The following is a 21772-nucleotide window of genomic DNA, read 5'->3' as shown; positions in this document are numbered from 1 at the left end:
TTTTACAAGTATCTTTAGTAAATACAAAGCGAATAGTCAAGAGCAGTCAGTTACTCTTAGAATATAAATGCACAGAGTTTGACTAAGTAAGTTGACAAATTTAACTACTCTACTCTATTGTATGTTGATGGGGTTGCAATATTTGTTAAAAATAGTCTCCCTACAAACAGGAAAGTGTAAAATAATGCCTTTTTATAAAAACTTTGAGTAGAAGATCCGAAAAAGTTCGGATTGGGTGTGTATGCCGCACTACTAGATCTACTGTCTACAATAACAAAACTGCGTGCCTTTGTGCTCTCCATTTACCATGGAAGCGGTGCCCCAATCGGATTGCACTCACCTATAACTTAATAAATTTCGTATCTTTTTTTTTTGTTCTTATTTTTATCCATTATTGCGTATGTGCTTACGTTGTTGAATGTCCTGTATATGTCTAAAAAGAATTCTTTATTGTGCAGGGCTTTTGCAACCCTTCGCTGACCCTTGGTCTATGGCAACGAAGAGTTCCACCGACATGTGTTTGCTCTTATGAAGGTTAAGCTCTTGCACCCTCAGACTCATGGGTACCGGGCTCAACTCCCGACGGCTTGACTATAATTGACAAGTCACCGTCCTCTTTCTTCATTGATTCGTACAGACTCATTTTCTGGGCGCTGTTAATGATGGTGTCCAGACCTAGGTCCCTTTCCACCCTGGCAGACTGACTACGCATCCTTGTCCTCGGGGCGCTTTTTGAGGCGGAGGTACAATCTTTACCGTATCTAGGATATATGATTTCCTCAAACTCTTTGTTGATCCGATGGACCCCTTCTTTAAGTAGTTGGCTCGGGATATGTAGTACTTTTTAGTCTTTCGTAGGAATGTCGGGGTTTTCCGCTGTGGGAAGAGTACTTTTGCCTTCCACCAACTCCAGCATAGCCCCCTAGCCCTTCTATGTGGCCGTCCGTGGCCACTTCCGAGTCGGGTCGCCATGAACTTCAAGATTTTGACCACTTTAAACCACAGCACCATCAAATGTGAATATGGGTGTCTTAGAGTCATTATCTCAACTCGAAGAGCCGAACGGACACTGTCTTTCGCTGCGCCTCGGTCAAAAAATAACATTAAAAAACACAATGGTGATGCGCCAAATGGGCCTGGTATAAAAGTACTACCCTTAATGAACTTTGTTTGTTAACTGCAACAGACTGATGCAGTTAATGTCAACATTGATGAACTTAATAGCAAATTTACTAATATCCAACTACCTGAAGCGACAGAAAATACGTATCCCAACTATTTTCCAATAAACCACTGTTATACAAACTTTATCTTTGCATGTGTAAGTGGTTTGACTTTCTCAAATCTATACTTTAAATTAAGTCAAAGGCTATGGGTTTAGGTAATATCTGCCAAAAGTTCATTAAGATACTTCTACCGGAAGTTAAAACAGCCATCACTCATATTATAAATACAGTTGTCACTACATCTATTTTTCCACTGGCTCGGAAGGAAGCAAAAATTATTCCTATTTCCAAATCGTGCTTGATTAACCGACCTATATCCATTTTCCCTGTCCTGTCAACGGTTTTTGAATAACTTATGAGCGATCAAATATAATTTTATAAAAAGAAATTCTCTCTCTTTTAAACTCTTTTAAAAATTACAGATGATATTCGTGTGCAGATTGACAAAAATTATATTTCGTTACATACCGTGTTTGACTTTATTAAGCACTTGCCTCTGTAAACCACAAGATTCTCGGCTCAAAACATATAAAACTATATCATTTTTAGTCATCTGCCTTGTAAATAAGTAAGCGACATCAACCTTTAAGTTGCTAAGGAGAGGGGTTCATCGGGGATATCTTTTTAAGCCCCTGTTGTTTATATTGTATTTAAATGACCTTACAAACAAGGATTGCGAGTTTTCAACAGTTCCCAATTTCCTATCTGCAACACAAATATTTTAAGATTTATTTTCTAGAAGATATAATAAACTAATTACCTTCAGCTTTTCAGGTTAACTGACATGATTACATTTAGCATAAACCGGGGATTTAATTTAAATCTTCTATCTCGTGTAAATTTCTCAATATTTTATTGTGCTGCTTGTTCTTGTCTTTGCATTCTTTTGCATTCCTCTTTGAGTCTTGCTAAACGTTGCTTGCTAACACACACGCTCTCTCGCTCTCCGCTCTCTAGCTCAATTTGTGCTGCTTATAATATTTTATCTATCGCTCTCTCTCGCATATCTCCAATTGTTAAGTATAGTGGTAAGTCCCGTTAATGAAGTCAAAAATTGTCTGCTTTACCAAAACCTCCAAAAAGCCCATTACGGCAGGTGATCTTAGAAAAGACATTGGCCTACGTTACTGCTGCGAGGCCTGTCGCGAGGTGGAGAAGGAGATGTTGTCTTTCATGCTGCAAACCTAGAACGGTTTTAAGGACATTTTATCGCGTTTTCGTAAAATTCATGAAATGTTTTTGGCGCTGGACACCCAATTTTATAGCCTTACGTTATTAAATGAGTCGCCCTGGCGCAAAAAAACCGCAATTGGTGGCAGGAGGTAGGCGGATGCCAACATCCCGCAACGGGCATTGAGCAGAAGCCTGCCCCTGCACAGCCCCCGTCCTCGGCATTAATTGCAAAGGTGCTGAGATCGAGCGCTAAAAAAGATTTGGTGCCCAAATGTGCCGTGGGAGTGCCCGTGCCACTGGTGATATCCGTTTTGTTCCCTGGAGGGTCCTAACAAATGACCCCTCAAAGCCCCCTAACTAAGGGACTGGAAAACGTTGCTGCAGGAAATAATAATACGTATACCTCTCTAGAAAGAATAGAGTATCATTTAGAAAAAAAATTTGAACTCACCAATAACTTACTTAACATGATAATGTTACTGGTCAATAAATTATGCAAATAGGTCTAAACCTAGGAATCTGGAACGCAAATGGGCTTTCCAACCATGTTAATGAGATATCTCTATTTTTGAAAACAATTTCAATCGACATCATGCTTGTTTCAGAACACACACCAGTAAATCCCTTTTTAGAGTAGTTGAATATGACACAACAGGAACTGATCATCCGTCAGTTAGAGTCCATGGAGGCGCAGCAGTTCTTGTTAAGAAAGGTCTAAAATTTAAAATCATGGACAGCACCAGAGAAAATGCTATGCAGGCTGCCACAACTGAGATTAAATGCATGCATTAAAATGTCTCAATCTCAGCAATATATCTCTCTCCAAGATTTACAATAAAAGAGCTCGAGTTTAAGTATGCCAAACACCCATGATGGGGCTCCAGACTAATTAACCCAAAGGGATCCGAATTATATAAATGCACACTCTCTCAACTGGTAAGCCTACATACTGGCCTACAGATGCGCGAAAAACTGCAGACTTGATTGATCGTAGCATTCTCTGGTATGGAAAGTTTCGATCTTAACTCAGATCACTCTCCAATAATAGCGACCTGTAGCACAATAGCTCATATGCTTGACATGCCCTATAAAACATCTCTGCTCCCACAGACATTAAAGCATTTAAAAACTTCCTAGAAGAAGCCATAATCCTAGACATTTCGTTAAAAACAGGAGAGAGGAGAGAATCACACCCATAGAAACCAACAACAAAACCAATTGTACCTTTCCACTGAAATTCGAGAAAAGATTCAACACAAAAGGTACCTGAGAAAACGTTGGCAAACTCACTATCCTTATGACAAAATGTTATACAAAAAAGGCTGCATCTGAGCTTTAACAATTACTGTCAAACTTACGAAATAAATCTTTAGCGGCATATTTTTAGACATTTAGAGCAACTAAATATCTAAAGAGACCAGCAAAAAGAAACATAATCATCCACAAAAACAATGAAAATTGGCGTGGATCTGACGATAAACAAGCTGATACATTTGCACAACACCTGCACTGTGTTCCCGCCAAACGACATTAACAATCCTATGACAGAAGCTGAAATAGAAAACTATCTGGGGTCAACCTGTCAAATTGGCTTGCCTCTTAAAAGAATTCACTTTGACGAAGTCGTGACAGAAATAAAAATCACCAGGCCCGGATAAGATAGACGGCACCACTCTAAAAACTCCACCACTTAAATGCAAACGGTCTCTCACGCTAGTATTTAACGCTATTCTCAGACTAGACCATTTCCCAAGTCAATGGAAATGTGCAGAAATCATTATGATCCTCAAGCCAAACAAGCCAGAAACTGAACTTCCATCTTACCGTCCCATTAGTCTGTTGTCAATATTCTCGAAAATTTTTGAAAAAATTCTACTGAAGAAAATGTTGCCAATTTTGGACGAACTTGCCATCATTCCTGAATATCAATTCGGATTCAGAAAAATTCAGAAATTGTATCTGCACTTGAGAACAAAAAATACTGTACTGCTACGTTTCTTGATGTTCAACAAGTGTTTGATCGTGTTTGGCACAATGTATTATTCTACAAGATAAAGAAATGGCTACCAGCCCCATACTATGTATTACTGAGATCCTCCTTGTCTAAGAGATGCTTCTACGTGCATCAGAGAAATTAAACGTAAACACTACTTCTCATAAACGCAGGGGTTCCTCAAGGGAGTGTAATGGGACCAGTCCTTTAAACTCTATACACGAAAGATATGCCAGTAACAAACAACTGCACCATTGCAACATATGCTGACGATACAACCATTCTGGCAGCAAGCGCATCTCGAGACGAAGCATCTAAACTCTTGCAATGTGAGCTCAGTCTGATTAAAGCGTGGTTTATTTGCTGGAAAATTAAAATTAACTCAATGAAGAAAATCAGCAGCCACTTTGGAAAACAAAATTCTCCTCTACATAGTCATTTTGAAGCTTGTTTGGACCTACGCTATCCAGCTCTGGGGAACAGCTAGCAATTCAAATATTGAAATACTTCAGCGCTAACGCTCCATTTTATAGTATAACGAAAGAAAATTGAATTTTCTAATTAGTTTATTAGAAAAATTAAAAAATTAAATTACGAAAAACCGAGTTGTGGTGGCAGACTTTTGGCGAACGAAAAAAAGTGGTTTGTCGCTTCGAGTTCAAAATGCGAATCATATATTTCATATGCTTAGCCTAGCTTATCTAAGGTTGGCGAAGGCGAGGCGAATTCGCGAAGAGCGCGAGAGAGCTTTATTGCGCTCTCGCCTTCGCCCTAAACTAACTACACTAGACTTCAAAAATTGTGAATTCAGCCAACACCGGCCCCGTTGAACGCCTCCACGGCTTCAACCTCCTGGAAGCGGCGCCAGCTTGTGGATCGCCCTTCGGAAGATGGCTCCATCGCTCCGTCTAAGGTCGACGACCCTGACCATGCCGTCCTTCCCTGCGTGCGTCGCGACGATCCGTCCGAGGAGCCACTGTTGAGGCGGCAGGTTGTCCTCTGCCACTATGACGAGCTGTCCCTCCTTGACGTTCTCCTGGTCGTGGTGCCACTTGCCTCGTATTTGAAGGCCCAGCACATACTCCCGGGACCATCGCCGCCAAAACATTTGCTTGGCTGACGAGACAAGCCGCCATCGCCGCAAGCAGCTGAGACTCGCCTGGTCCGGGGTCCGCAGTGCTGGTGCTGCGACGAGGGGCCCGCCTGTCAGCAGGTGTCCTGGAGTGAGTGCCTCTCCGTCGCTTGGGTCCTGGCTGAGAGCTCCGAGGGGCCGCGAGTTCATTATGGCCTCGATTCCGACGAGGACTGTCCCCAGCTCTTCTGCGTTGAGGAGTGCGCCGCCCACCGCTCGTAGGAGTAGGTGCTTGGCAGTTTTCACACCTGCCTCCCATAGTCCGCCCATGTGCGGAGCCCGAGGGGGTGTGAACGCAAATTCGCATCCGCTTTTTGATGCGAATTCGCGAATCGCGTCCGCCTGCTCCTCGAGCCTCTCGCGAAGAGCCTGGAAGTGGCGACTCGCTCCGACGAAGTTCGTCGCGTTGTCGCAATGCACGGTCTGGGGACATCCTCGGCGACCAATAAACCTTTGAAAAGCCAATAAAAAAGAGTCAGTACTTAGGTCTGAAACAATTTCTAAATGAACCGCCTTGGACGCAAAACAAACAAATAAGGCAATGTAGGACTTATATGGGGGCCTTCCTCGTATTTTCAATGTCGTATAAACAGGGCCACAAAAATCAACGCCACATATTGCAAATGGGCGGGGAGCACGGAGTCTTTCTGCGGGAAGATTTCCCATAATTTGAGTCATCAGTCGGGGCTTGTATTTAAAACAGCGCACACATGATCGAACTGTCTGACTGCAGAGTTCCTGAGCGTTTATGGTCCAAATACGCTGTCGTAGGATGCTTACAAGTGCTCGAGGACCGACATGAAAATTTGTGTGGTGCAGATGCCGGACGTAGCTCTGCACAAATTGGGAGCGTTTCGTCAACAGCAAGGGAAACTTGGCATCGTAAGATATAGGAGCGTTTGCTAGTCGCCCCCCAACTCGCAACAACGAAAAATTGCACCAAATGCCGGCGTCTTCATGGATGAATGGGTTCAATCGCTGAAGACTTGGGCCGACCTTGGAACCTTTACGAATTTTTACTATTTCTACTTGATACTCTTGATTCTGAATTATTTCGACGATCTTATTAAATGCTTCAGTATATTCAGTCGGTGACAGAGTTTTTTCGAAAACTATACTCTTGTCTTTACATTTTCTTATAAAGCGGAACATATAAGCGAACACTCTCAGCAGTTTCAGGTGTGACGAGAATCCCTCGATGACGTCCAGCAAATCAGTCAGTCCGACCACAGTCTTTCTTGATTCCTGCCGCAAGACTTCCTAATCCGGTTCGAAATGAACATTTTTGGGCTAGTTCTCCTCCTCGTCCTTCAGAAATTGAGGCCCCGTGAACCAGATCGACTGTCCAATTTCGTCGACGTCACAACCTCTAGACACTATATCTGCTGGGTTCTGCTTCGTTGGAACATGCCGCCATGTAGCCTGTCCTGACCATTCTTGAATCTCCGCAACCCTGTTCGAAACGAATGTCGACAACGACGATGGATGAGATCGGATCCAATGGAGAGTGACTTCCGAATCCGACCAGTAAACGATTCGCTCGATAGGGACATTTATTAGCGGTTTGATTCTCTGGCAGAGATCTGCGAAAAGGTGAGCGGCACATAACTCAAGCCTTGGGAGCGTTTTTGTCTTGAGCGGCGCTACTTTCGACTTTGAAGTCAACAACGATATTTTGTAACCTTCAGCAGATTTGCTACGAACGTAGACGCAAGCTCCATAAGCTCTCATGGATGCGTCGGCAAAGGCATGTAATTGCACCGGTGACATCGGATCAGTATGCACAAACCGAGGAATAGCTATCTTATCCAATTGCGACAAGGTGTTTTTTAGCATATTCCATGCAGTTTCTAAATTCAGCGGAATTGACTCATCCCAGTCTAACTTCTTAAGCCACAGTTGCTGCAATAGGATCTTTCCCTTTATTACAATGGGACTTAATAAGCCGAGGGGGTCAAACAGCTTGGATGTCACCGATAAAATGTTCCGTTTTGTCGCTCGGAGACCCATGACAGAATCGTCAATTTTAAATTTGAAGGCATCTTCGCTAGGCAACCAAGATATTCCTAACGCCTTAGTTGACTCTGAGTCCGAGATAGGTATCGACTTAACTGTGCTCTCAGATGCAGTGACCTCAGGTGAGTTTGAAAACCACTTTGTCAATTCAAAACCTGCTGTTTGAAGAACCTGAGACACTTCAGACTTGATTGTCCGTAGCTCCTCTACGCATGCAGCACCAGTTAGCATGTCATCGACGTAAAAATCGGATCCAATTACGTCGGCAGCTCTAGGGAATGAAAGTTTCGCAGATTCACTCAACCTTTTTAAATACCGAATAGCAAGAAAAGGGGCTGGTCCAGTACCATATGTAACGGTGTTGAGCTTGTATAATCTCAAGGATTCAGAGGGGTCTCTTCTCCACACTATGAGTTGAAACTGCCTATCCGCTTCGTTAACCATCACTTGGCGATACATCTTTTTTACATCGGCAGTCACGGCATACCTGTGCAGCCGGAAGCGGAGTAGAGTGGAGTACAACTCTTCTTGGATTGTCGGTCCCACCATCAAGATGTCATTTAAGGCCACCTGAGTCGATGTTTTGCACGATGCATCGAAAACAACGCGCAACTTTGTTGACGTACTCTGGGGCCTCAACACACATTGATGGGGAATGACATAATGTGGAGTGGAAGGAATTTTGTTGTCTGTAGGCGACATATGACCTAAGGCGAGATATTCTTCCATAAATTCCAAATACATGGTCTTTAAGTCAGGATCTCGAGACAACCTTCTCTCAAGCGACAAAAACCGCCGTTTTGCAACATCAAAAGAATTGCCTAACCCCTTAGGGTCAGATTTAAACGGCAGCCTTACTTCAAACCGACCTGATGGCAATACCTGAGTAGTCTTCCTGTAGTACTCTTCACATAATTTGTGCTCAGGCGACAGAATTTTCTTTGGATTTGGCATTTCCTCCAGTGACCAAAATTTCTGTAGCGTGGTGTCAATCGACACCAACGATTCTTCACTACAACTGAAACTATTCACAACTTGCTTCGGGGCTGCAGATTTATATCTCCCCGAGACAACCCAACCAAGAAGGGTCTTTTGAAGAGTTGGATAGTCAGGACCTTGTTTAATTTGACCAACAGCCAGCAATTCGAAAAATGATTCGGCTCCGATTAGCATATCAATTTTTTGAGACTTGTAAAAGTAGGGGTCTGCTAATGGGAGGTTCTTTGGGATCTTCCAATCGCCGACGTTCACCGATTGATCGGGATGATAACCGGTGATCGATTTTAAAATCCAGAAATCGAACGAGAACTCACTTCCATTGATTCGTGACTTCACCACGGTGTGTATCTTTTTCTTGACTTGAGAATTGGATTCGCCAATACTAAGTTGATACACGACTCCTCTCTACGAATCTGTAAGCGGTTCGCTAATTTTTCTGTTATGAAATTCGTTTGAGACCCAGAGTCCAGAAGTGCTCGGGCTAAAACGTATTCGCCGCTTTTGGTGCGCACGCTTACGATTGACGTAGCCAAGATTACCCTGTCCAATGAATTAGCATGCATAACATGTGACGTGGAAGGCTGCTCTTGGTTAAAAGGAGGAGAAATATTCTCTTGAAGGGGTGGCAACGCTAAACTTTTATCAGGCACTGTGTATCTGTGGAGCAGAATGTGATGTGAGCGGTCACAAGCTCTACACTTTTTTCCCTTGCATTTTGACACAGTATGGCCTTTTCGCAGACAATTGATGCATAAGGAGGCTGACTTAACAAACTCGAACCTTTGCATTACAGAGAGACGCCCAAACGGGCTGCAATTCTGTAGTGAATGATCTTCTGCATTGCAATAGCTACAAATTTGATGAGGCTTGCTGTTGGAGGAGGAACACGAAAATGAGCTTCGATTGTGTGGTTTGCTTGACGGTAATTTTTCCAGCTTTGGTTTTGTTGATTCTTCAGCCGATAAATGCTGGTATCGGCGATTTAACATTTTTTCACAATCGGACCAAAGTGGCAATGTCTCATAATCGAGCTGTTCCTCCCATTTTTGTTTGGTCACTGGGTCGACTCTATTTAATACCAAATATATCAACATTGCGTTTGAAATTTTTGTATCATCTCCTATCGATAGCAGAGAACCGTAAATCGACGAAACAGTGTCGATAAGATTTCTCAAGGAGGATGCGGATTGATGCGATATTTTTGGAAGACTAAACAATGTTGAAATATTATTCATAAAGATGAGGCATTCGTTATCGTAAACCTTTTTTAAACTGGCCATCGCCTTTTCGTAATTACTCTCGGTGACTTGGTAAGCTTTAATTGTTCCTAAAGCTTCACCAGAGAGACATGAAATTAAGTGGTTAAATTTTTCGATAACTGGAATGCTGGCATCTTTATGAACCAAAGTTTCGAAGAGGCTAATAAAATTTTTAAATTCCGAATAATTTCCACTAAATTTTGGCAATGCCAAATTCGGAAGTCGCGCACGAGTTGGTGCTGCCGCAGCTGATCCCGGAGTTTCGCTGCTGGCTGCTGTCTTAATGGCAGATAATAATGACATCAATTTTGCCTTGGTCACGATGCTAAGTTCTTCCAACTCGTCGCCATATTCATCGCCACTATCTATTTCTTCTATCTGTTCTTGGATTTGATTTGCCTTGCTAATTGAAGCATTTAAGTTTTCGAGTCGACATTTCAATTCTTCTTCTAAAATCGGAATCGAACCCTGTTCCAGCCGCTCGTTTAATCGGCGAATGGTTCTGACCCTATTTTGGAGCTTGCTTTTTAACTCCTCCAGAAGAGATTTATTCTTTGTGTCCTGGCTCATTTTTACGAATTAATTAAATTAATTTCCCAAGAATGATAATAATGGCCGAAAATTATTGTTTAAAGCAGAAAGACGACGAAAGTATTAATTATAGCTTTCGAATCTAATATAAATAATATCAAATAAACACTCAATTAAAAATAATAAAAATATATATATATATATATAAATATTCTTTTTAATTTAATAAATATTTAATATTAATAATTAATTAATTAATATTACAAATTAATATTTTTATTTTGTTCGAAAAGACTATTAAATATTTTTTCTGATGACAATAATTTATTTAATTGAAACGAGTCACGCAGTATCAATAATAATAGTGGGTGCAAGTGACGCCGAAAAGTGTATACCCGACAAAAACAGGGTAGCGCGTCACTTGGCGGTCCGCCAATCAAATGACCGAAAAAGAGTATACCCGACAAAAACAGGGTAGCGCGTCACTTGGCGGTCTGCCAATCAAATGACCGAAAAAGCGTATACCCGACAAAAACAGGGTAGCGCGTCACTTGGCGGTCCGCTAATCTAAGCGCGCCAAACTAAAAGAGCCCAACAACAACAACGACTACACCGGCACACAAGCGAAAGCGAAAACGAAAAAGTTCACCGCTGCAGCTGCTAGTATATAAGGCTTTATGTATTGGTGCGCAAGCTTGGATTAACTTCCCAACTATTAAAGCGAGTTCTAACGAGAGAGGGGGGGGGGGGGGCGACAGTGATTGCAATATAATACAATAAATAACATAAATAAATGTTGCGTCCAAGTGCGGTTCAATTTTATGTATGTATGTATATGTTAATTTTAGACAATATATATAATTGAATAAATACATGCAATGTTGCTCTACTATAATACGTATGTGCCAAGAATTGAAAGCGAGGTGCAATATTTCAGCACAAGACAATAAACAATAAATTTATTTTACTCCAGCTTTCAATTTTTTGCACAAATACCTCTGCTTGGTGATATATGTATATATATCAATATATTCCAGCTGCCACTTTCCTGTGCTTCTTGCTCCCTCGTTGATGGCAGTAGTTGGCGCAGCAGAGTTTTTTCTTTTCCGACCGACACGGTTAATTTATTTAAATTATTTAAATTAAATTTATTTCACACAGCGCGTCGCGGGCAACAATTTCTACAAGCACTAACCACTGGCTTGTTCAACACACTTATGTATTTTTATACCATGAATTTTTTATATATGTATGTATTTATATGTATACTAGCCGGCCCGTCCCTGCTTCGCACGGGAATTAAACATTACATTTAGATTAGTCAATTTTAACACATTCATAATAATAATAATAATATGACACATATTCATCCTTTTTTTTCAATTATTGAGTTCATTACATTTATTTAGTTAGTGCTTCTCTCTAAACAATATTTGATGTTGTTTTATTTTGTGGCAGCAAAATAAATTGATTTTCAGGGGCTCCGACTCGCGATAGACCAACATACAGTTGACCATGAGTAAAACATTTATTTCTTCATTTTCAAATGAAACACCCTTGAAATGATGTCATGACGATCGAAAGATCGCTGATCAGGTAGTAGTTCTGCTTTAATTTCAGGCCATTCGGGGTTGCACGTAAATGTGACAAATAAGTCTGGTCTCCCGTAATTTCTGACATAAGTCATCGCGTCTTGGGTTTTTTCATGCAGGTAACGCGGAGAACCTGTAAATGAAGATGGCAAGATTACGCGTTGACCTATATTTGATGGGTCAACATTTCCGTCTTGATTTAAAGCATCTCTGAGATGAATGTATTCTTCAGCCCTTAGTCTCTGTTGGTTACGACATATGTAATTCAATCGTTCCGATATCATTTTTGCCATCATATGGACAATATATTGACTAAATAAGTCCCTGTAATAATGTAATGCATTAAAACAGTTAGCTCTAATCATCAACCTAAATGCATAAAATTGCATGCACGTCACAGTTTTGTTACGCGCTGTACCTTCCTGCGGAATGGTTAAATAATAACCGTCTTCTCCTTTCACGAACATTAAGGGATACTGTAGTGGATCATACGATCGGTGTAACTCAGAGACCCTTTTAAGTTGGCCGTCTCTTCCGTCGATCACTATATCTCTGGGGCCTTTTTCTTCGTCAATCAAGAGAACGGCTACCTCGTTTACAGCTGGAGCATTGTATCGGGTGTGCTGTCTGTGGTGGGCGGTCGGAATCAATAATTAATTTTAAATTATCCGAAGAATTGCGTTCTATGTTTTGTTTAAAGCTTCGTATATATACATTGTGGTTATTCAGTGCGGTCTGTAGTTCGTTAATTAAATTTATTTTCAGCGTTGGAGCTATGTTTGACCTCAATGATAGCTTATCTGCTTCTGAAATGAAATATACCTGCAAGTATTGTGGATTTTGGCCTGGTGGTGGTAAAAGGCTACCAATAAGATGATATACTTGTCCCTCTATTTTAAAAGTTGGCATAAAATTACCATCTCTTATTTCTTTTGCGCCAAATGAAGTCATTTGAAATAGGCTATTGTACTTACGGATGTTGGTTATGAAATGTCTAGATAGCGAATGATTATTTGTCAAAAGATTTTTTATTGGCTGTGGTGGTTCCTGAATACTTGGGAGACTAACTTTTCCAGAAGCACAGCACATTCCATTTGTTTCATCGACCCATTTTTTTGCTGAACACTTAGGGCATATCTTATTCATATCGCCGATTTGTATTGAAGACTGATGAGCATAATCAATCTGTGGATCGTATCTAAAAGCCGATCTTTTACTGTGGGCTAAAGCTTGATTGCGACTTCTCGCTCTTAACGTCTTTTGTCGTTCTCTATTATCTTGAAGGCGTTGATGATATCTGCTCGCGTGCCTCTGTTAATAACGGGTAGAGTCTGTCGAAAATCTCCAGCAAATACAAAAGTAATCCCGCCCATGACTGCAGAGGAGTTCCTTAGATCCTGTAAGGTTCGGTTCACGGCCTCTATATGTGCTCTATGGCTCATCGTGCATTCGTCCCACATAATCAATGAGGCGTCTTTTAGTAATTTACCAATAGGTCCATTTTTGCGTTTTGAACATGTAGATTGTTGTTCAAGATTGACGGATAGTGGAAGTTTAAAAGTAGAATGAGCAGTTTTGCCATCCTTCAAAAGAGTTGCAGCATTCATCACAGCATCCCGCAAATGGATATATTCCTCGGACCGAAGTTTCGTCTGATTCAATCGAAGAGGCCTGACAGTATATACAGACCTGATGCATCCGGCCAATAACGACATTCGATTTGAGCTGTAATCAATAGTTGGATTATATCTGATCTTCTGCACGCTTCAGCTACCCTTGCCCTGTCGCGTTCATTATTTTGAGAGTGAATCAAATCGATTGCTGCAGAACGCGACTGTCTAACTCTTAATCGTTTTCTCTCAAGCCTATCTGCTCGTCTTTCTGCTGATTCTTCCTTGTGCATCTGCATTGCTCTCAGCCGATCAGTCTCTCGGATGTAGGCCCGTTCTTCGTCAGTTATATTCGTAATCTTACGTTTTTTTTGCTTCTGTATTACGATTACGACGACCCAAACTCGACTTCTTGGGTGGCATGACTTCGTTTCTTACTGAACCTGAACAAAAAAATAAAATTTTTATCTCCAATTCCTTTTATATTTATCGCTTTCATGTTAAGCTATTTAAGTTTAGAGAAAAGACTGTGCGCAACACAATGATCTAATTCAGCGACATAGTCAAACAATTCTTCCACGCACGTCTCAGTTGTTTTAGATCGTCCATTTACACGATCATTGCACTCCTGGTATTTGTTGTACAAAGCCTCAATATGTGCCTTAGCATGGCATTTTTCTCTAAGTGCGCCTTGAGGATCAATTAACTCGTCTTCATCATCGGCTTTAACAATGGGCAGTGAAAACCAGTTAAAAGCCATATTGCTAAGTGAACGCCAGGCTAGTAATTAAGTTTAAATAAAATTTACAACCTTAATAACCTTTTTTTAGAATTTGACGGTGATATAATCAAAATGTCTAAACTAGAGCTATTTCAACTAGAGCTTATTTCAATATGTTTTGAATGTTTGACAGGAAATGCTTTGGCTGCCTGTAGAGGGCGGTAGATGTAAGGTAGTTTTTTGTTTTTTTTTTTTAACACCTTGGATTACGTTATCTTAATTTTAGTAAGGATGCCTATTTTTTTTTTAAATGAAATATAGCCTATGACACTCAGGAATGATGTAGCTTTCCAACAGCGAATTTTTCAAATCTGCCAAGTACTTTCGGAGCCTATTCAATTCATACAAACAAACTTACATTACGTCTTTATATAATAGTATAGATATATATATATTGTGTCACTGTCACTATTATTAATTATTTAATTATGTTGCCTTTTTTTTGTCTAGTCCACCCGGGGGCGCCATGAATTTTCTAATTAGTTTATTAGAAAAATTAAAATATTAAATGACGAAAAACCGAGTTGTGGTGGCAGACTTTTGGCGAACGAAAAAAAGTGGTGCGTCGCTTCGAGTTCAAAATGCGAATCATATATTTCATATGCTTAGCCTAGCTTATCTAAGGTTGGCGAAGGCGAGGCGAATTCGCGAAGAGCGCGAGAGAGCTTTATTGCGCTCTCGCCTTCGCCCTAAACTAACTATTATTATATATATTAACTATCATTTGAAAATACTACCGAAGTTTTACAATCATTTTAAATAAACTCTTCGAAATTATATCAGACTTATTCCTACGTCATACCCAAATCGAACTTAATTTTCAGCTTCATCCTAAACGAAAGCTCTCTTCTTTAAAATCTTTAAAAAGGTAGCAAATCGGATGCCAAAAATTATAGAGGAATCATTAAGTTGTCGGCCATTCCAAAACTTTTCGAACTTTTCTTTATTTGCAGAACCTGTGTAGTTCAGATATATTATAAATGTCTTCCATAATACCTTTCAGACAGATGTATTGTATACTGATTTCAGTAAAGCATTTGACTCTGTTAACAATGAGAGAATTGTTAGGATCGTTAGGAAACTCGATTTAATCGGTTTTTCAATTGATCTTCTCAATTGGATCTCAAGTTATCTGAATGGCAGGACTCAAAAGTGTAACAGGCCAATTAATATAAGTAGACTATGGGCACACTATTAATTGAGATGCGCTCTCTCGAGAGAGCAGGTTACTCAGTCGTGGAAGGGCCTATCTGTGAAAAAGGGGTTGAAGAGTAGGTACCTGCGAGCGGCAGATCACTGTTTAAGAAGAGCCGAATAAGATAAGACGTGTATAAGTAAAGAGACAAGACAAGACAAAAGTATAAAACAGTATTTTGAGTAATTAAGAACGGAATAAAATAATTAATAAAGTAAAGTTATTAACATTCGCTCATTAAAAAAATGGATTTAGACATAAAAGAAGTGACTGTGACTCAGCTCAAAACATGGTTGGAGTGTCTGAACTTATCTACGATCAAAAGCCGATCTGTACTCCCGGCTATGTGCGCTTCCACCTTAAAGGCGCGGCAGTGCTCCAGTAATAAGTTAGGAGGAGCAGGAAATAGAGGATGGAGATGCGGAAGGTGCATTGTTGGAGCAGCGTGTGCAGCAAAATCGAGCCGAACTGGCTCTAGGCATGGAAACTATGGACGAGCTACGCCAAGAAATAGAGAAGGCAAGGAAGGTTCTCGGAATTCTTCAACAGCAGATCGACAGCTTTGGTTTGAGAAATGCCGTCGCGCGACCGATCGGCGCCAGAATTGAGGCGTCTGAGAATAACGACGACATGTTTGAACAAGCAGTCGAGCATGGCTTGGCGAATGAGGTAGAGAAGAGCGAAAGAGAGACCAGCGAGAATTTTAGGAATTTTCAACGTCTTGACAACGGACAAAACGGCGGCAGCGGCACAAATGATGGCAGAGGCGTTGGAGATGATTTTTCATCAGCTGCGTTCGCTTTTGCGAAGCAAATCCTAATGGATTTTTCGGAGAATATTTCCGTTCGGGCCTGGGTCTCCCAATGGGAAAACATAGCGAAATTATACAAGCTATCGGACACCCAAAGCAGAGTGTTGCTGATTGCAAAATTGAAAGGCAGCGCTTTGCAGTGGCTGCATGCGGATGCAACCCGGTTCGGAGAAACGACGAGAGAGCTGGTGGATCAGTTACTTATTGCGTTTGGCGGCAACGAGTCGAAAGCCGAGTTGAGACGTAAATTCGAGGCACGGTTATGGAAACCAACCGAAAAATTTGCGGTTTACTTCGAAGAAAAGCGCAATTTGGCACGAGAAGTAAACATGGAGGATGACGAGTTGTTGGATGGGCTTAAGGCCAAGCTGCAGTGTTTTGAAAACCCTGGACGGATGGTTAAAGCGTTTGCCGACATTAGGTTGCCAGCAAGGGCTCCGGAAAGAAAGAAAAGATACTCCGAGAAGGATGAGTCGCCAAGCAAGAAGACGCGTTGCTATAACTGCACCGGAAAAGGGCACTGGGTAAGAGAGTGCAATAAGCTATCTTGCTATGGATGTGGCGATAGATCATTTCATCGGAAAATGCCCCAAAAGCAAGAAGGATGTTGCTAATAACTACGTAAGATTATTAAAAATTTTTGTTTATGAAAACTCTGACCAGCCAATTATTACAGAATGCTTGATCGATTCAGGAAGCCCAGTATCGGTTATAAAATATTTGTATGTACCCAAAAACTTAGATTAGACCCCCAAGAAGAACCATATTATGGATTAAATAAGAGTAGAGTAAACAGCTAGGGAAAAATGTTATATTTTATTATGAAAATAGAAGTAAAGATTTGGTTCCATTTAACTGTTGTGGCTGTCGATTCAAAGCTCTGTAATGTTGTGCTGGGTAGGGATTTTATGGAAGCTTGCGACTTGAAAATTAATTTGGAAACTTTAAAAATAATTACGGTGGAGAGAACTGATTTCCAAAGTAGCAATGAGACAAATGTTAGTTTATTGGATGATAATACTAATGACTTTATGAATTGGATAGAGAATCGGATTGCGAATGTTTAGAAAGTAAATTAGATGGAAAAAGTTTAGGTACAGGTTTAGATGGAAAAAGTTTAGGTACATGGATAGATGGACAAAGTTTAGGTACAGGTTTAGATGGAAAAAGTTTAGGTACAGGTTTAGATGGAAAAAGTTTAGGTACAGGGTTAGATGGACAAAGTTTAGGTACAGGTTTAGATGGAAAAGTTTAGGTACAGGTTTAGATGGAAAAGTTTAGGTACAGGTTTAGATGGCAAAAGTTTAGGTACAGGTTTAGATGGCAAAAGCTTAGGTACATGTTTAGATGGAAAAGGTTTAGGTACATATTTAGACATGGAGAATTTAGGCACAGTCTAAGGTGAAAACACGTTAGGTATGATTGAAGTTGAAAACATTTTAGCTACAAAAAGATTAGGGAAACAAGAAAGAGTTTTGGGAGAAAATTTTGATAAGCAGATGATGGAGATAAACATTTTAGAAGACTGTGAGGAAGAACAACTGTATAATATTGTTGAGCAAGTAAATTATAAGGTGCGTGAAAGGTTTGTCAAATTGTTAGAAGCACATTATGTTCAAGTGAAGCGACCGGAAGTTCCAAAAATTAAATGTGAAATGAGCATAGTGTTGGAAAGCTCAAAACCATTTCGCTGCGCGCCAAGGAGACTGTCATACAGTGAAAGGGAAGCATTGCAATGCATTGTTAAAAATGTTAGAGGAATACACTAGAGATGGGATTATTCAACCTAGTAAGTCGCAGTATGTTTCTCCTGTTGTATTAGTGAAGAAGAAGTCGGGGGAACTGAGACTTTGTATCGATTTCAGAATGTTGAAAAAAATCATGTCGAAAGATAATTATCCGATGCCATTAATTGATGATCTTTTGGATAATTTAATGGGGGAATCGGTGTTTACAAAATTTGATCTGAAGAATGGTTATTTTCATGTATTTGTTAACGAAGAGTCAGTAAAATATACTTCTTTTACCACCCCGTTGGGGCAATTTGAGTTTTTGCGAATGCCTATGGGTCTAAAAACAGTCCCACAGGTATTCTAGAGATTTGAAAATGACATATTCTCGGACTTGATAAGGGAAAAGTAGGTAATCATATATATGGACGATATTTTAGTTGCAAGTAAGAGTTTAGAAGAGCATTTAAAAGTGCTAGTAGAAGTATTTAGGAGGCTAGTAGAAAACAAGTTAGAACTGAGAATGGACAAATGCAAATTTTTACAGGACAAGGTCAAGTATTTAGATTTTTTAGGATTTGGGGCTGTGCTTCTGCAGAAGAAAGAAGACAGCAAGTTACATCCTATTTCCTATTTTTCGAAAAGATCGACGGCGACGGAAGCGAAGTACCAAAGTTTTGAGTTAGAGACTTTACCCATCATTTACACGTTAAGAAGATTTAGAATATATTTGTTGGGAAAACGGTTCAAAATTGTAACAGATTGCAACTTTAACGCTCAACAAAATCGAGTTCAATCCAAGAATAGCACGGTGGGCTCTAGAGTTGAGAGCGAGCATAAGCTATATGAAATGCGAAATGGCGTGATTTATAAGAAGAGTAACGACAACAAATTATTATTTTACGTACCGAATCGAATGGAGGAACATGTGTGATACAAATAACATGACGAAATGGGTCACATTAGGAGGGACAAAATGTTAGATGTTATTGGGAAAAGCTACTGGTTTCCATATATAAAGGATAAAGTCATAGAGCACATTCAAAATTGTTTAAAATGCATTGCGTACTCTCCGAAGTAGGTAAAGGAGATGGACTTTTACATAGTATAAGAAAAGGCAACAAGCCTTTTGAGATCATTCATATAGATCATTATGGACCGGTAGATAGTAGCAGATCGAAAAAACATATATTTGTGGTTGTAGATGCATTTACAAAAATCGTTAGGTTGTACACAACTAAGACGACGAATACAAAATAAGTAATATTAATATATATCGATTTTTTTCGAGCTTATAGTAGACCCAAGTGTGTAATATCAGGGATACCAGGGATCGCCACAGGCGAATGGCCAGGTTGAACGAATTAATAGAAGGTTAGGACCTATGATTGCAGAATTGACGGAGCCGGAAAGGGGAGTACATTGGGATAAGGTTATTAAATAAGTATAGTTTTCTATGAATAATACAATTCATAGCAGTACTAGGCAGCGTCCAAGTGAAACATTATTTGGAATACCATAAAGAGGAAATGTCTGTGATGAGTAAACGGATAGATTGGAAGACGAAGAAGTGGTAGAAATTGTTAGTAAAAATTTAGAAGATCTTAGAAAAGATGCAGAAGAGGTATAAAGAAAGGCTCAAATGAAGAATGAAAAATACTACAGTTGTCTAGCAATCAGTATCAAGGTGTTTGGAGTTTGAATAATATTAGACATTGGATAAAAACATAAATAGAATATAAAGTTTGGAAATATTACATAGTAAGCAAAGAAAACAAAACTTAAAAATTGTAAAATATTATAAGAAATTGTAAATATATAATTTAGTTAATACCAAGACAGAGATAGAGGGCTATCTCAATGTCAGGACGGCCGAGTTGTAACAGGCCAATTAATATAAGTAGACTATGGGCACACTATTCATTGAGATGCGCTTTCTCGAGAGAGCAGGTTACTCTCTCGAGGAAGGGTGTCTCTGAGAAAAAGGGGTTGAAGAGAAGCTGCCTGCGAGCGGCAGATCACTGTTTAAGAAGAGCCGAATAAGTGTAAAAGTAAAGAGATAAGACAAGAAAAAATTATAAAACAGTATTTTGAGCGATTAAGAACGGAATAAAATAATTAATAAAGTAAAGTTATTAACACTAATATTCGGTCGCAAAATGTCCTCATTCAAAATAATTTATCTAATGTTCTAAGGGTTATTCTGGCGTCCCGCAAGGGAGCCATTTGGATCCCTTATTGTTTACAATTTACATATATAAATGACCTGCCCAAAGTCTTGACTAACTCCTGAGTGCTTATGTACACTGATGACGTCAAGCTGTGCGTGCAATACTAGGGCGTCGGCTGCCAGTCGGATTTTCAAACAGATTCTATTAATTTTCAGACATGGTGCTGCGTAAATTTATTAAACTTAAACAACTCTACCTTCAAGCTTATGACATTCTCTCGTGTCGTACTTAAGATTGCAACTTACACGCTGAACTGATGCTCTTTGGAAAGAATTAATTTAGTCGCTGATTTGGGCGTCCGCTTGGACCAAAAACTTGACTTTATCGATCATATTTGGTCGATGGTGAATAGAGCCAAGGGTGTGCTTGGATTTATTAAACGGTGCTCGACGGAACTCAATGACCCATATCTTTCGAAATCCTTATATATTTTTTTAGTTCGTCCTATCCTATAGATTCTGTGGCTGGAGACATCAGAACAGCGACCATAGTAAACGCATCGAATCGGGTTAAAAGAACTTTCTATTTTTCGCTCGATGCGGTTTAAATTGGGACGCAAATCAAAGATTACCTTTCTACTATAAAATACTCCTAATTAATTTACCTTCCTTAGCAATTGTAGAACTGTGCCAGACGTTACCTTTATCTATAACGTCATTCATGGTGACGTGGAAAGTGCTAACTTTTTGAGTCTGCTCAATTTTCACGTACCAAATAGAAATACTAGATCATAGACCCTTAGTGTTGCGCCACTGTAGAATCTCCTTTGAATTAGAAGCAATTTTTATAGTCTTATGTGCAAATTATAACACGCTTATCCCTAACGCCGATATTCTTCCCAAACTAAAAACTTTAATTCTACCCCACTTAGTACACATGCAGGCAAACAATCTGGCAAAACGCTAGTAGTTAATTTCCTCGTGCTCTTTTCACACCCCTAATTCAACAGGCACGTGCTTGGTTTCATACGGGTCATTTCATTGTAGTGACCGTAGTGCATCACCGTCCATTAAAGCCAAATGAAATGGAAGTTGGGTTCGGGCTTATACAGATATATCGCTACCTGCCAGGTGTCAATTATTTTCACCATTTTCTGGCTAAAGTAGTCAATAAAAGACAACAATATTTCTACAACCTGCGTTGTTTTTTCCTGAACCAGAATCAATTTTCATCGGCTACGTTAAGCTGCGAATCTGGAAATGCAACGCGAAAACCAATAACACTCAGGGCACTAAAATTCCATATTACAACACATGAATAGTTTTGGGGCGTATGTATTATCGCGAAAAGATATACAATTCTTGATCAGAATCAACAGCCGAGTCGATTAAGTCATATCCGCTTGTCTGCCTGCCCGTCTGTCTTAATGAAATGTATGTATTGAGTGTAATAATAATTAACAAAATTTATATTGTTTATTTTGTATTAATTCTTAGTAATTAAAATGAAATCTGAAAGGGTATTTGAACTTCGGCGTGCCGATGCTTCATTCT

General features: G+C 39.9%; 4 protein-coding genes across 32 annotated transcripts in view; 2 read left to right on the top strand and 2 right to left on the bottom strand.

The window, feature by feature from the left end:
- Nucleotides 1–21772, top strand: part of LOC110185388 (calcium/calmodulin-dependent protein kinase kinase 2) — a 113066-nt gene that overhangs the window by 51478 nt on the left and 39816 nt on the right. The window lies entirely within an intron of this gene.
- On the bottom strand, nucleotides 5036–6676 carry LOC147642804 (uncharacterized). Its single transcript, XM_086838583.1, has one exon. The coding sequence runs from the start codon at nucleotides 6674–6676 to the stop codon at nucleotides 5237–5239; it is 1440 nt and encodes a 479-aa protein (XP_086694709.1). The 3' UTR covers nucleotides 5036–5236.
- LOC147642803 (cytochrome b-c1 complex subunit 6, mitochondrial-like) lies at nucleotides 5036–17004 on the bottom strand. The gene has a single exon (XM_086838592.1). The coding sequence runs from the start codon at nucleotides 14289–14291 to the stop codon at nucleotides 14037–14039; it is 255 nt and encodes an 84-aa protein (XP_086694718.1). The 5' UTR covers nucleotides 14292–17004; the 3' UTR covers nucleotides 5036–14036.
- LOC147642802 (uncharacterized) lies at nucleotides 15988–21410 on the top strand. The gene is made up of 2 exons (XM_086838584.1): nucleotides 15988–16939; nucleotides 16995–21410. Exon 1 carries the CDS (start codon nucleotides 15988–15990, stop codon nucleotides 16930–16932), a length of 945 nt encoding a protein of 314 aa, XP_086694710.1. The 3' UTR covers nucleotides 16933–16939; nucleotides 16995–21410.

This window comes from Drosophila serrata, unplaced genomic scaffold (genome assembly GCF_035046125.1).
Source record: "Drosophila serrata isolate PLE 108 unplaced genomic scaffold, ASM3504612v1 contig_350, whole genome shotgun sequence".
Lineage (NCBI taxonomy): Eukaryota > Metazoa > Arthropoda > Insecta > Diptera > Drosophilidae > Drosophila > Drosophila serrata.
This window is presented reverse-complemented; position numbering and strand designations above follow the sequence as displayed.

Bases quoted from the DNA above. Each gene is read 5' to 3' on its own strand.
- LOC147642804 (XM_086838583.1), bottom strand. From the start codon at position 6,676: ATGTTCCGCTTTATAAGAAAATGTAAAGACAAGAGTATAGTTTTCGAA.
- LOC147642803 (XM_086838592.1), bottom strand. From the start codon at position 14,291: ATGGCTTTTAACTGGTTTTCACTGCCCATTGTTAAAGCCGATGATGAA.
- LOC147642802 (XM_086838584.1), top strand. From the start codon at position 15,988: ATGGAAACTATGGACGAGCTACGCCAAGAAATAGAGAAGGCAAGGAAG.